The 15,891-nt window shown below is 48.5% G+C and overlaps 1 protein-coding gene across 1 annotated transcript in view; it reads right to left on the bottom strand.

Annotated features, from left to right (window-relative positions):
* Positions 1–15,891, bottom strand: part of FLII (FLII actin remodeling protein) — an 898,330-nt gene that overhangs the window by 734,563 nt on the left and 147,876 nt on the right. The window contains exons 5-6 of the mRNA XM_069645694.1: positions 13,729–13,814; positions 1,551–1,712 (exon numbers count right to left, since the gene is read on the bottom strand). Coding sequence (XP_069501795.1) covers positions 1,551–1,712; positions 13,729–13,814 — 248 coding nt within the window. The remainder of the gene's footprint in view (positions 1–1,550; positions 1,713–13,728; positions 13,815–15,891) is intronic.

The raw sequence follows: 15,891 nt of genomic DNA, 5'->3' as shown, positions 1-15,891 counted from the left end.
AGTGTCAAGGTTATATAAACTGATACAATCACATCTTCCCCCGCATAATACTATTAAGGAAGTGTGGGAAAAACAAGTGGGACTTACAATAGGGGTTGATAAATGGAGCAAATATTGGCAATTGACCAAGTCAATATCCCTGAATGGCAGGCTGAGACTGATCCAATTTAAGGTTCTAAACCAATTGCACTACACCCCCGCTAGAATGGCCAAGTTGACTCCAGATTGTACGGGCGATTGCTCAAAGTGCTGGAGCGCGCAAGTGGATGCCTTTCACATGTATTGGTCATGCCCCCCCGGTCTTGACATTTTGGGGCAAGGTAGCTCAGGACATAGTGGAAAGCCCCCCCTCCACTCGCCCCACTCAAATACTTGTTTGGGGACATTGGGAAAGCTGCAGAGACCACGAGAAGATTGTTTCAATGAAGTGTTGGAAGTCTGAGTATGCACCAAGCTTCGATGATTGGCTGTGCAAATTAACATAGGTTAATGAATGTGAAGAGAAGTTTGTTATGTCTGTATCCTCGACATGCTGCCCCAAGGACATTTGGGCGCAATTCAGACTATTTGAGCGAAACGGATGGTACTGGGTGGCCCAACACCGCCCACTTGTAAATGTAACAGTTGACTTTTCATTGTGAACATGCTACGCACCACGAATCTGTAATTGTGAACGACTGTGCTTAATACATGACCATTAATTGAATAAATAAAGATTTAAAAAAAAAAGAATTTGGAAGATGAACGCAAGTACAAATTCTTCCAAAAGCATTTCCTTCATCAAACATTGGAGCAATCTCGATTGCCATGGATGTTCTACTGGAAATGCTTAAAATGATTGAAAAAAGGACCCGATAAACACTTACAAATATGTCCTGGTAAAAGTCCCTGACTTTTAATCAGTTACAAACGATTCATTTCTTGGACCAGGTGTATGACAGAGGCCCACGCCAATTTGGTAGTGAAAACAATCAAGGATCCAGAAGATCACGGTTGGTGAAGGAAATTGGTAGCCATCTACTTCACCTCTAGGAATGTACAAGAAGAAAAAAAATAGAAAAAAAGAAGTTTCCAAGCAGACACTCATTCTCTGATTTTAACAGAACACAAACATTTCTCAACAGCTCTTCGAGTGCATTAAAGCTTTCAGGATATTTGATGATTCCGATTTGTATTACCAGTTATACCGGTCATAATGGTTTTCTATTAATCATAGTACATTTTTGTGTGAAAAACAACAGGTAAATTAGGTCATATGTTTTGCTATTCACATAGACCGAGGAGAGGATCCAATTGCTTTTCTGTTGACAAGGTAAAAACATTTTTTAAAAAAGCTATAATTAAGATTTTCTGCAACTCTCTTGGAATTTGTGCAAGACAGAGCGATGGCTTTCACATAAGAACAAGAGCAGCTTGGGGCCTCAGGAAACAGGTTGACATGGTCAAATGTGAAAAGCAGAGTGATCAGATGGCAATTAAAACCAACAGAAACAGCTCCCCCTTACTTATCTGTATTCCTGCTAGCCTTGGTGCATGAGCCTCATCCTTACCTAAGTTGGGCATGCATGAGAGGGTTGTTATTGAGGACCAGCGTCTGAAGGTGCACCAGTCGTCTCATCTGTGGGGGTAAGCTCTCCAGCTTGTTGTCACTCAGATCCAGGTACAGCAGATCCGTGAGGTTGATGAAGAGCTGGTTTGGGATGTTGTCGATACTTGACATAATATAGAAAAATTAGAACATTACTCAATCATTATGCGTCCTTTCAACGAATGTATCTACCATTTTCCAACTTCCCTTGATCATCTGGCCCCGACCATTCCCGTTCACAGTGTACCTTTTCTTTGGCTTTGCGCATGGAAGCTGTACCACACATGGCACATTTTAAAACCCCAGGAAATAAACAAAAATCTGCAATTTACAGAAAAAGAAAAAAATAATTCCCTGGTCTTGTAGCTATTAGTCCAATACATTTTAGAACTGCCTGGAAAATGTGGCGGGATTAACTTACAGCAAGAATTAGTGGTTACAAAACATCAAATGCCAATTACTGTTCTACACTCCCATATGAGATTCAAAGAAGCACATCGGAAAGAGCACTTCTCTTGTTGCACCTTTGGTCTTACTCGTCACCAGTGTTTTGTTCTTATAATAAAAAACACAAACCATCTGTTTGGCACGTTCATGTACTATAAATTAATATATCACAACAAACTGTGCATATCATAGATTTAAATAAATGACCTGCAGACCATAATATATATTTTGCATTAGCATGACCTGTGGGGTTAGTATATCAGTGACAGGATTCTTCCACAAAAGGGGCAGGATCTTAGAGAGGCATAAGGTATTCCATCCCTTACGCATAGCTCTCAACCATTTGTGCAGCAAAGGTGGGTGAAATCACCTGATTTTGTTTTTGGCGGGTGAGACACCCATTGGAATGAATGGGTGTGCAGGAGGCTTGGAGGGTGAGTCAGCCCTTTACAAGGCAGGTGATACCCGCCAAAAGCGTGTGACTTGAGAGCTATGCTTATGCAAATCAATTCATAGATAAGTATTTAAAATCAGCTTTGAAAGAATCTTCACTGTTATTTCCATAAATAACAGCAACATTGGCGTCTAGTTAGACCAAAGGTGCAACATGAGAGAACTAATCTTTTCGTTGCATTGCCGATTAAGCTCCCAAATGCAACTCTCCTGTGCTACTATTCTGTAAGGAGCATCCGGGCGCTTCCTTTTGGTAGAGAGCTTCTTAGGAGCAAGGTTTTGTTAAGACCTGTCTTACTAAACCATTTAGTGTGTTCCTGCACACAACTGACTAAAGAAAATTCTACCTCAGGTCATGAATAGTGGATTTTATGATATTTATTTCTAGGGGGCACGTAAATGTATCGCTTTTGCATATGGGATTGACAGCGGCCTGGAATCCGAAGTCCTCCTGGTATAATGAAGATCAGTGCAAGCTCCCTATATACTGCCACAGCAATGAGACGCAACACTCCTGTTCAGATGTTGCCTCTGGAGACCCAATTAATCATTTAGGTTACATGCACTCAAACAGTGAGCGCCAACAGGACAAAACTAAGCAGATGAGAAGACGCTGAGGTGGGTGACTGGGGTAAGAAAGCCTGTATGACGAGGTGAGGGAGAAAGAGTCCCAAGCCGGGGTGAGGGAGTAAGAGCCTCAAGAGGGGATAGAGAGAGAGAGCCACGCAGAGGTGGCAGAGAAAGAACCCTAACCTGGGATGAGAGAAATAGCCCTTCACTGGGTAAAGCGAGAAAGAGCCCTAATCCGGGGTGAGAGAGAAAACTCCAAACAGGGGTGGAAACCCTGATAAGCTAAGAAAGGGTGAGAGGGACTACCACACCGATAAGAAATGTTATACCGCAAGTGAGATTAATAGTTGCAATAGTCTACGGTAGAGTACTGGAGAGCAAACCCCCAAGAAGGGGAAAAACTTATGCTTCCGACTTGTGAACTGTACAACCAAGCATGTGGCTTTGGAGAAACCAGAGTAGTAAGATTTCTTATTCATATGGAACATAGAACTGTTTAACTGCAATGACACCAGACAGACATTTTTGCGGGGGTCAGGTATTAACCAAGAGTTTATAGGATTGAGCCGAATTCCCTTTTCGAGACAGGTTCTTGAAGAATGTATGTTATTCTTTTTGTTAGTGGTAGGGGGCCGTCTTACAGCAGACTCCGGTTGTGACAGAGGACAGATTATCATTGTAAAGACATTTTGACAAGCACATTTGTCTTTTCATTTGTAGATTAGGGCAAAGACCCCATTAGAAGTAGGGCAAGGAACAAGTTACTTACCTGTAACTGTTGTTCTCCAGCATGGGTCTGGCATGAATTCACATGCTCATGAATATTCCCCGTCGTCAGGCTGGGAATCCTCGGTAAAGAAAAACTCAGTTTCAGTTTTGTTTGTGAACTGTCTTTCTACTAGTAACCAATCACTGGTCTCTGGGTCATAATGCCCCCAGCCAATGGCTGCCCTCTACCTAAGTCCCTCCTCTGGCAGCCATCTTCAGATTTGGTAGCATGTAAAGTGGCAGTAGGACCAAGTGAAGAGCCGCAGAGGGGTAGGAGGGAGGGTTCGCATGTGAATCCATGCCAGACCCATGCTGGAGAACACAATTACAGGTAAGTAACTTGTTCCTTCTCCAGCATGGGGTCTGGCATGGATTCACATGCTCATGAATAGAAGAATACATAGCAGTACACACATGCACAACCACGGGAGGTCGCAAGGCTCAACATTAAGCAATGCAACAACTCAACATTAAGCATCTCTTACCTCACCATGCTCACCTTAAGCAAACAGGTTGCGCAGCACTGTCTGGCCGACTCTGGACTCCTCCCTGGAATACCGGACAATGCAGTAGAATCTCGTGAAGGTGTGCGTCAACCTCCACGTAGCAGCCCTGCAGATGTTAAGCAGGGGCACACCAGACAGGAACGCCGTGGTAGCAGCGATCACTCTGGTTGAATGGGCTCTCGGACGCCGGGCAACGGTCGGCTTGCCAACCGGTGACAGTGCATGATGCAGCCGGAGAGCCATCTGGAAATGGGAGCCTTCGAGAGGGCCTTCCCTTGGTTCACAGGTCCAAAGTTCACAAACAGCTGTGTTGTCATCTGAAAACTCTTCGTGCGGTCCACGTAGAACATCAGCGCTCTAGCTACATCTAGCGAGTGCAAAGTCCTCTCAGCCAGCGACGAAGGTGATGGGAAGAAAACAGGTAACACCAAGGGCTCGTTGAGATGGAAGTCCAACGGCACCTTGGGCATGAAAGAGGGGTGCGTCCTTAGCACCACCCTTGTATCGTGAAAGGTCAGGTATGGAGGTTTACAGGAGAGGGCCTGGATCTTGCCCACTTGTGTGGAGGTGATGGCCACAAGAAACGCTCTTTTCCACGACAGGAACTTCAACGGTGCCAAATGCAGTGGCTCGAATGGCGGCCCCATGAACCTGGACAGCACCACGTTGAGCTCCCACGCTGGTGCCGGAGCCTTCACCGGCGGGAATGACCGGAACAGTCCCTTCATAAACTCCTTCACCAGGCAATGGGACCAGAGAGTTGATCGCCCCGGGGTTCTGGAGTAGCGGGAGATTGCTGCTAGATGTATCTGGATGGAGGCATCCGCCAGCCCCGCCTTGGCCAGCGACAGTAGGTACGGCAGCACCTGAGGGGCCGTAATCGGCAGAGGGTTAATCTTCTGTGCATGGCACCAGACAGAGAACCTCTTCCATTTGTGTCCATAACACTTGAGAGTCGAGGGCACCCTGGTCTTTACAAGCACCTCCTTGCAGTCCGCCGGGATATTGTACCCTCCAAACTCAGCGCTGCAGGAGCCAGGCCAGCAAGTTCAGCAATGCCGGATCGTGGTGGAGGATGGCGCCTCCTTCTCTAATGAAGAGATCTGCATCCGTCGGCAGTTTGACTGGGGGGGGGGGGACGCTGACATTTCCAAAAGGTCCGGGAACCAGATCTGCCTCGGCCACGCCGGTTCGAAGAGGATCATCCTGCACCGGGACCGTTTGAGTTGGTTGATGAGTCGCAGCAGCAACGGCAACGGAGGGAACGCATACAGGAACAGGCCGTCCCGGGGGAACGAGAAGGCATCGCCCATACTTCCCGGTTGGGGGAACCTGCTGGCGAACCTCTGGCACTTTTTGTCGCCGTCGTGAACATGTCGATCTGGGGATTGCCCCATCGTCGGAAGAGGAGGTCCACTTGATCCTGCCGCAGTTCCCACTCGTGGCACGAGCGCAGCTCCCTGCTGAGTGCTTCGGCGATGGTGTTTTTTTTATACCTGCCAGGTGGAAGGGTACCAGAAACATCCCTTGGGCAACGGCCCAATGCCACAGATCCTGGGCCTCCTTGGAGAGGGCTGGGGATCTGGTGCCTCTGCGCTTCCGGATGTAAAACATGGTTGTGTGTTGTCGGTGAAGATCCTCACCACCTTGTCCTTGAGGGACATAAGGAACGACCTGAGGGCCCAGAACACGGCTCGGAGCTCCAGGACGTTGATGTGTAGTGACTTCTCCTCCGGCAGCCAAAGGCCTCTTGCGTGGAGATCTCTGGAATGAGGCGTCCGTCGTCACAGTCTCCTGATGGGCCGGGGTCTGGAAGTCCATACCCGCCGTCAGATGCGCGTGGGGGCCCCACCACCGGATCGCTTGTCGAAAGGTCTCGTTGAGTGAGATCCTGTCTTCGAAGTTGCCCATCGCTTGCATCCAAGGGGCGTCGAGGAACTCCTGCAGTGGTCGCATCCGTAGTCTGCAAAGGCGCACGAGGTAAATGCAGGAGGACATCATGCCGAGCAGGGACTTGACGGACCTCACCTTGGCCATGTCCATGGTCGACAGCCGTTGCACCTTGCCTAGGATGGCCTTCGTCCTCTCCTCCGACAGAGATGCTAGTCACACCGCTGTGTCAAGCTTGACTCCGAGGAACAGGGCGACTTGCGACGGTACCAGATGGGATTTTGTGAAGTTGATCGAAAATCCTAGATCCGTGAGCAGTTGGAAGGTCTTCCTTGTGTGTTCGACGGCGAGTTGCCTTGACTCTACCCGGATGAGCCAATAATCCAGGTATGGGTAGACGTGGATCCCTTGTAGGTGCAGCCGCGCCGCCACTGGTGCTAGGCACTTGAACACCCTGGGCGCCGACTTCAGTCCAAAGGGAAGGGCCTTGAACTGTTAGTGCCGTCCTTGGACTACGAATCGCAGAAACGTTTGATGTTTTTTCAAGATGGGGATGTGAAAGTAGGCGTCCTCCAAGTCCAGGGACGATAGGAAGTTGCCTTCCTCCAGTTGTCCGAGCACGTGCTGGAGGGTAACCATCCAGAACTTCTGGGACCTGATGTACTGGTTTAGACGACGAAGGTCCAGGATGGGTCGCCAACCGCCGGTCTTTTTCCTTATGAGGAAGTACCGCAAGTATACCCCGGAGCCTCTTTGGGACGAGTTCGATGGCTCCTCCAGTAGTAGTTGTGGGACATGATTCTCCTTTCTGGCCACAGGTGGAATACGGGGACACTTTCTTAGAAATTCCAGTGTGTGCCCGCGAGCCAGGGCATCCAGCACCCAACGGTCGGTGGAGATGGTTTCCCACACGCTGACGAAGTTCGCCAGCCGGCCTCCCACTGGGGTGCTCAGGTTGGGGCCCGACACTACGGCCAGTTCAAACCTGCATGGCGGCGGCCTTGCCACCCTGGCCTCCTTGGCAACAACGAGATCCTCCTTGCTTGCCGCATCCCTTGTAGGCCTCCTGCGACGAGGAGCGAGCCGCCTGGCAGTATGTCGAGGAGCTGCCACCAAATCCCTTGGAGGCACCCTGCTTGCCTCTGGAACCTCGAAAGGGCGGCCTTCATTGCTGAAGAACACCTAAGGCACGAGCCATCTCTGTGTCGGCCTTGATGGCTTGCAGCGACTCGTCCACTGCCTTGCCAAATAGGTTGTTCCTGTCGAAGGGCATGTCCAGGATCCTGGTCTGCACGTCATGATGGAAATCGGTTGCCTTGAGCCAACCGCGCCGGCGAAGGCAAACGCTGTTGCCTGTCTGATGGAAGCCGGTGTCGGCAATGTCCATGGGCACTGTTATGGCGTGGTCCGACGCCACCTCTCCCTCCTGTAGGATCTCTAGGGCCTCCGCCATCTTGTTGTCCGGGAGGAAATCCAGCAGGAGAGCGATCTTAAACCATAGCTTCCTGTCGTAGCGGGCCACAATCGCTAGGGCGTTGGCGGCTTTGATGTTAGTCGCCGCCGACATGACAAACCGCCGTCCCATGGCGTCCAGTTTCTTCCCTTCGCCATCCGGCGGAGATGTCGAAGTTGACGCCGCCGCCCCCGCCGCTTTCTTCTTGGCTGCCGCAGAGACAACCGAATCCGGGGTAGGCTGTGTCCTAAGGCACATGGGGGCGGAATCCGGAACCCGGTACTTCTTCTCGTACCGGTCTCTCTTGGCAGGGGCTGTGGATGGGTTCTTCAGGAGAAATAGCCCCTCGTCCCAGATGTCGTCGAGCAACGGGAGCGAGAGGATAGTCTGCCCATTGGTCTCCCGTCGTTGATAGAGGAAACCTTCCTTCTTCCCTTCCACAGGGCAGAGCTGGAAGAGCTTGGACGCCCTGGCGATCATGGCATGGAAGGAGCCAATTTCGTCGGGCGGGGAGGCCTGAGGAGGTGGTGATGGAAGGTCCATTCCATTGTCATCCATCCCCGTCGTGGCCGTCTCTGTTCCTGTATCCTCCCTAGCCTCAGGAGATGGGGGAAGAAGGCTGTGTAGGCTGGAAAGGCGGGGTGGATGAATTCTCCTCCGTTTCTTTGGAGGGCTCTCCGACGGTCCAGGCTCCGCTGAGTCGTCCGTTGGTGGTAAGGGTAACCTTGTCCTCATCTCCGTACACAAGGCCTGGATCGCCATCAAGATCGCCCCAGAGTTGTCTTGTGGCCAGGGACCGGCTGCGATGGGCGCGACGGTTGGGGAGTGGAATCCTCCGTCTCCACAGGAACCTCGTCAGCGCCACCGTCGCTTTCCTCGTCAGGATCCCTCCTGTGGGACCGGATTTTCTCGGACCTCTCGTCCCGGATCTTCACGACTTCAGAGGCTGTATCCGTGATGGCCACCGGCCCCCCCCCCCTCTTTTCCCACCGGGGTTTTCACAGGGGTCTTATCGATGGGCTAAAAAGAGGATTCCCTCTGCGGTGGCAGGGAAACTCTAGGCTCAGAGGTCGCCTCCGCTGGGGTAGCCTCCACAGGCTTTGCCAGGGCCGCCACGACTCCCTCGATAGAGGCCTTAGCCGGGTGAATCAAGGCCTTTACGACCTTGGAGAGGCCTTCACCTTGGGAGGGGAGGGGGGGTTTATCGCCTCGCTTCCCTTCGGCTGTCGTCGGGAATCGACCAGGACTTCTCCCGAAGTTTACCCGGGTTCTCTGCTTTACTCTTCCCCGAGCCAGAGCGTTGGCTCGTGGTTGATGGCGTCTATGAAATTGCGCCCTGCCTGGCAGCCGAGGAGCCCAACTGTTCGGCGCTCCCGGTGCCCGCGGACTCGCAGTGCTTTGCCTTTTGTTGGGCCCCCGTCGCCGGAGCGCCCTCAAAGGTCTTAGAAGACTGCTCAGACTTTTTCTCACCCGCTGCTGGGCTCTTCCCCTCCAGCCAGCTGGTGAGGTGGGCACGACGATCCTTCATCGTTCGCTCGGACATGTTCTTGCAAAACACAGTCGTTCCCCCATGTGCGTTTTGTCTTCATGAAGGCAGTAGAGCCATCGAGAATGTTCATCCTCCTTGAAGACATTCTGCAGTCCACATCCAGGGAAGCTCCTGAAGAGCTTGGATCCGGGCGTTGTGTTCCCTTTTTCCTGGGTCATGTCCACGCGGGGTAGGCCTCAAAGATCTTCCGGAAGCCTCTGAAGTGAAACTTGACAAAATGTCGCCCTTGTGGGGCGCAGAAAAAAAATCGGAAACGGGTCCCCGTAGAAACGGTGGAGCTTGAGGCTCGATTGACCGAAAAATTAGATGAAATCTCTTTGAAAATTCGCAAAACGCAGTAAAAGCTCGAGAGCTAAATCACGAGGACTCCCAACACTTGAACGTGCAGTAAAAATCTGAAGATAACTGCCAGAGGAGGGGCTTAGGTAGAGGGCAGTCATTGGCTGGGGGCAGTATGACCCAGAGACCAGTGATTGGTTACTAGTAGAAAGACAGTTCAGAAACGAAACAAAACTGATATTTTCTTTACCGAGGATTCCCAGCCTGACGACGGGGAATATTCATGAGCATGTGAATCCATGCCAGACCCCATGCTGGAGAAGTTGGGCTTCATTTCCTTTGATAATAAAAAGCTTTAAGCAACATGACTGCCTGTCCACCTCCCGAGTCTGACTTACCACAGCTCTTAAAAATGTATTTTAGGCCTAGCTTGTCAATGACCCGGATTGATCTCCTCTATTAAACTCAGATCAAGAAGGTTAATTCATTATATCTGACAGATTTAGGACAACTGTCAGTGAGTGCCCTATAAGAAGTCAAATCAGATACCAACCTATTTGGAACAGGCCACAGAACAATCTGCCTTAGGATGATTACTTGTTTAATTTGTGATCCCGTTTATTTGGGGGATACCACCCAGATGAAAAAAAGCACTGACAGATTTCAAATCCCATCGCCAACTAATCAGAAGATTATCCTTTCATTTATTTTGCGTGGGCTCAGACGAATTCAGGAAATTCACCCCTTCTCCTTCCCTTTGGGACTAGGGAGGTGAGCCTGCTATGCTTAAGCCCTAGGGGACAAGGCAAAATCCCACCCCGGGGACCCCTCCCACCCCTTTACGGGACAAGGAATCCCCAGATAGGGTTTTAGTTCACCTTCCCTTATCTGAAAAGTCCCATTTATTTGTTGGTAACATGGGAATAAAAGAGGATAATTGTATACAAGTTCCTTTAGACATGGCTAGAATGGTTTCTGGCCCCATAAGCATCAGGAAGGTGTCTGACTGGTAGAAACAGGAGTTTGTCTAATCACGTTACAGCAGGGAGTTCAAAGGACTTGAGAGAGCAACCAGCTGGAGGAAGGCATGCCCACGGACGGAGCAGTAGGAAGAGACGTCACCCTGGAGAGCAGAGACCACCCCATGCAGACAGTATGCAGAACGGAGGAGCTCCAGGGACCATGCAACTCAGCCTTCCTCTACACGGCTCCCAGTCCGGGAGACTACTGCACCTAAAGGGGGGGACCAGACCACGCCAACTGTGGCCAACCGGCTCCCCCAACTAAAGACAATAAGAATCCGTTGAGCGCTAATGGGACGAAAAAGTAGGCGAGAAGATGCTCAGGGGGGTGACTGGGGTCAGAAAGCCCCAAGCCGGAGTGAGGGAGTAAGAGCCTCAAGACGGGGAAAAAAAGAGCCACACTAGGGTGGCAGAGAAAGAACCCCAAGCTTGGATGAGAGAAATAGCCCTTCACCGAGGGAAAATAAGAAAGAGCCCCAAGTCGGGGTGTGTGAGAAACCCGAGGGTGTCCTCACATATGTTCCCCTTGGGTCCCCTTCTCAGGTGGCCAGGGAAAGGCCATTGCTCTCGGATCCTGACCCTGGGGGTGGATAAGCGAGGGAGGATCACCTGGGTGGAGGGTCCTTGGGGAATGGGGAGGAGATGTCCTCGGGTGAAACGCATTATTCCGCATTTCCATTTCAGGGAGAACCCTATGTCCCAGAGATAGTTGTGGGGTGTTGCTATCCCTGTGCCACTGACACGGAAATTGCCCAAAGATGGCATCACTTTAGAAGCACTAGAAGAAGGGTAAAGGAGAGAAGGGATAAGAATTACATAGATACATGGTATCCCCCTTTTCATATTGAAGACCAACCTAAAACTCCCCCGACCTTTATGGGTTATTATAAAGCTGTCCTCCTCAGTTACCCACATGTGACACCTGACAGTACTGGGACAAGGAAGAGGCGACCAAGATTAGTGAACACGAAACACCCATTTCACCATTCTAGTACTGGGACGAAGAGGATGCCTGTAGAGTACTATGAGGGCCAGACATGTCCCTCTAACTATGGTTAGGTAAGCCCAAATAACACTGCATGTATGTAACCTGTCAAGGGGTTGCAGGTGTATAAATGAAGAGTCAGAAAGTAGTATAGAGAGCAACAGGGAGGCCTGTGTGGGGAAGACCAGTAGGGGACCCGGACCGTGAAGAGGCAGAGATGGTGAAATCTGAGGAGCAGATCCAAGACACTGGCCGACAACTTGTGTGTGGGAGCTTCCATATCGGAGAGAAAAGCAGCTGGAGCTGCGATCGAGGAGCGGGGACACCGACCGCATCTGCCCAGAGGCAGTGGAATTGCCGGCGGGTTCTTGACAGTGCCCAGGGTGTGAGTGGGGTTCACAGAGGCTGGCCTGCCATCTGGGAAGCGGAGAAGAAGCAGCCGTAGCCACAGAAGAGAAACGCCAGGACCGGTGAGTGACTGAAAGAGCCACTCGGAAACCAGGGCACTCCTAGCAGGCTGCATGTATGCATATTGAATACCGAACTATAACAAACATTGAAAACTACTTCAATCATGCATATTGAATACCGAGCTAAAAGAAATCTTGATATCTAGCCGAACTATGCACAGTGAAATACCGAACAGAGTAAAAACTCGAAATTAAGTACATTGCATCCTAAATTGGATAAAACTGTATGGGCCAAGTGAATAGTGATTTAAAGGGAAAGTGCCCATTTGAAAGCTACCCGAGGAAAGGAATGCAAGTGTGAAAGAGTACTACAAGAAGGTGGGCCGTGAAATAAGGCCACCTGAAATGAATGGTATGAATACATGCAATGTGGCTAAACCCAACACCAATAGGCCAGTAAAAACAGACTATGTGATGTTGACTCTGTACACAGGGGGCAGCACAGAAGAGCCTGTGTGAACTACAAAGTCCAGGAATCCTGGTTGCGCTACCTGTGATGGGTGGACCGTATGGTCTGACAACTGCGCATAGACCAGAGAGTCAAAAATTGTGAAAACCCAGAAAATTACAAAACAAGCCAAGGAACAAGTGGCTGGGTTAACTTCTTGGGGAAGGGACCCCGAGACTTGAGCAATTACTAATATGGACTTGAGGATGAAGCCTCAAGACCAGTTTCGTTTGAACTGTGTTGCTTGAAACTTGGGGCAGGTAACCCCAAGGATTGGGTGGAACTAGATTTGCCTTGAACTGGAGAAAGGCAATCTTAAGACTTTTGGGGAACTGTTTTGAACTTGGGGAAGGGGATCTGAAGAAGAAGTTAAGAGCTGGAAGAAGCTCAGAACTTTATTGTGAACACTATTTCTTTGATTGTTGACATCCCTACACGTTGTCTAGCTATAGTTGTGAGGGCAAGGATAGGTTTTGGACACAGATTCTTAAGTTAAACTCTTCGACTTAGACGTACCTTAGTTTTGTTCAGGTAGGGAAATCCCACCTTAGCATAGGGCAAGTTAGGCCTTCTACCATCCTGACGTTTACTTTAATAAATCAGTTTGTTTTGAACACTGAATCTGTTGTCTGTCTTACTTCATGATGCCTTCATAGGTGACAGAGAAAACCCCAAACGGGTGGAAATCCTGAGAACCTAAGAAAGGGCAAGAGACACTCCCACACAGAATGAGAAAATAAATGTTATACCGCGAGTGAGATTGATAGTTGCAATCGTATTAAGTGGAGTACCGGAGAGCAAACCCCAAGAATTGGAAGAACCTATGCTTCAGACTTGTGAACTGTACAACCAAGCATGTAGCTTGGGAGAAAGCAGAGTAGCAAGACCTTTTTTTCATATGGAACTTTGAACTGTTTAACTGCAATGACACCAGACAGACATTTTGGCGGGGGCAGGAATCAACCAAGAGTTTATAGGATTGAGACAAAGTCCCTTTTCAGACAGATTCTTGAAGAATTGACGTTATTCTTTCTATTAGTGGTAGGGCACAGACTTACAGAAGACTCCAGTTTTGACAGAGGACCGATTTTCATTGCGACATTCTGACAAGCACATTTGTCTTTTCTTTAGTACATTTGGGCAAAGACCTCAAGACGTAGGGCAGGATAGACTTTATTTCCTTTGATAATAAAAAACTTTAAGCAACATGACCTCCTGTTCGCCTCCTGAGTCCGACTTACCACAGCTCTTGGAAATGCATTTTGGGTCTAGCTTCTCAATGACCCCAATTGATACATACCTGTTGTGGCTGAGGTTCAGGACCAGCATGTTCTTAGCAATCTCCAGCTCCCGGGGGCACTCGTTCAGCTGGTTGTGACTCAAGTCCTGTGTCAAAAAGAAGACAGTTCTTTAGATGCACATGATGGGGCGATTTCCACCAAGTCAGACGATTTCTAATGTGGACAACTAAAGCTGACCAATGTTGGTCCATTTGGATACATTTAGACAATCAACTATTTTCGGAAATTGGTTTTACTATTCATAGTTAGAATATCCAACTGTGATATTGAAGTTAGGAGGGGAGCAGCAGCAGGGAGGAACACCGGCAGAGGAATATAATCGAAAGGGATCACTGTCCCATTGTATGGGTCCTTGAGAGACAATCCTGGAGTGGGTAAGAATACAGATGCATTACCCAAGTGTCACTGTTTCCAATGCCCATGTAACAGCAGCCGCCAGGTAAAGTTGTGGATTCCTGTGCCAATCACTTGATGACTAAGTGCAAGAGAAAATTTGAGACCGACAGAACAAGTTCTATCTGACTTTAGTGAGAGGATGCCTACGGCTGAAAACAGAATGAAATGTCATACTTGGCAAGTTTCCTCTCATTGCATAAAAGGCCCACACATCAGGGTTATGGAGCTCTTAGAGCTTGCTGGAAGAGAGGTGGCTACCAAGACCATATGCAGTAGAAAGCAAGGAGCCACATATGGCCGATGGAGAATAAAAAGTGGAAAGGTTGTATGTGAAGGCAGGTTCTGTACAACCCTCTGTTGTAGGATTTAAAACTGACCTTGATGGGGACGAAGATACCAAACAAGAAAAGGAAGCCAAACCTCTCAGGCCGACACAGAGATAATTATTCTACAGACTTACCTCTATAGAATACACCGCAATGATATACTGAATACACACTTTAATTATGTTACACATTTAGATCTCCATCAGGACAAATAAGCGCTCGACACAGGATATATAGTATTATAAACACATAGTACATTATTAAAACAACAAAAGTCATAAAGGAGACTCCTCGCTTGCTATCTTTATGTGCGCCCACTATCACAGATACAGGGTTCAAAATATCCGAGAGCTATTTAGCTCCAGCTTATAGCATAGGAGAGCCTGGTTGCCTTGACACCAATAGCTACCAGGAGCTACTTTCGGCTCCTTGGTAATTTGGTACCATACACACATACCCACATGATATTAACTCTTGTGTTTTGGAATGTGTACAGTGGAAAACTGGGAATCATGCAGAAGACATTAATAACATAATGGGTTTTATAAATTAGCACAAGGTTAGGTTTTGCATCTCCTGTGTAAGTTAGATTTGCGGACCCTAGGTACTAGCTCATGGGTCCTGTGAGGGTTCAGAAATGTGAGGCAGACATATAGTTGTGATATAATGTTTGTCAGAAATTCTTATTAAACAGAAATGGGTTGGATAAACGCCTCTCTAACCATATCCTAAAAAAAAAAGAGTTTACTGGCCCTGGAAACTCAAACTAAAGATGAGTCTGTGTCAAGTCGTTAGAAACTGTTCTTGTGTCCAAAACATTTTCATCTGACCCTCACATTAGAAACAAACAACTGAAGGGTGCAGCAAGGAAACGTCTCCGACTTATGTTCAGTGAAAAGGGGCTTAAAACTAAAATATAAAGATACTTCCAACAGAAAGTGTTTTCCAAGAAGAAACCCTTGGATCTAGAGAGTGGTTCCCCGTCCCCAGGATATTTAGGTAGGATGGCAAAATGTCTCCTTCGAACAACAGTTTCTTGGTATCACATGTGTGTCACTTTGTCCAATAGTTCCTTTGATTCTTTATACTAGATTCTGGAAGTTGCTATTAAAACAATACATTCCATGACGTTTAACCCTTCCTTGATTTCTTTGTACTGGATTCACAAAGTTACTGGATTCACAACATTCTTGGATTCACAAAGTTCTTATTCATATAATAAATTCCACAACAAGCCTTCTTTAACTTCTCTTGACATTTAGCAGATTGCCTGGTGTACTCCTTTACCAGGGATCCTCTTGTGATCTCCTGATGTACTCCCCTGCTAGGTATCTTCCCACGGTTTAGAAGATCTTATACAGTATTTTTTAAAAGCCTGGTATATCTAGTTGCCAAGCCTTCTTTTATGGACTTCTTAGATCCCCTGGCATATTTCTCTGC

This window comes from Ambystoma mexicanum, chromosome 2p (genome assembly GCF_040938575.1).
Source record: "Ambystoma mexicanum isolate Mex_15411 chromosome 2p, UKY_AmexF1_1, whole genome shotgun sequence".
Taxonomy (NCBI): Eukaryota; Metazoa; Chordata; class Amphibia; order Caudata; family Ambystomatidae; genus Ambystoma; species Ambystoma mexicanum.
This window is presented reverse-complemented; position numbering and strand designations above follow the sequence as displayed.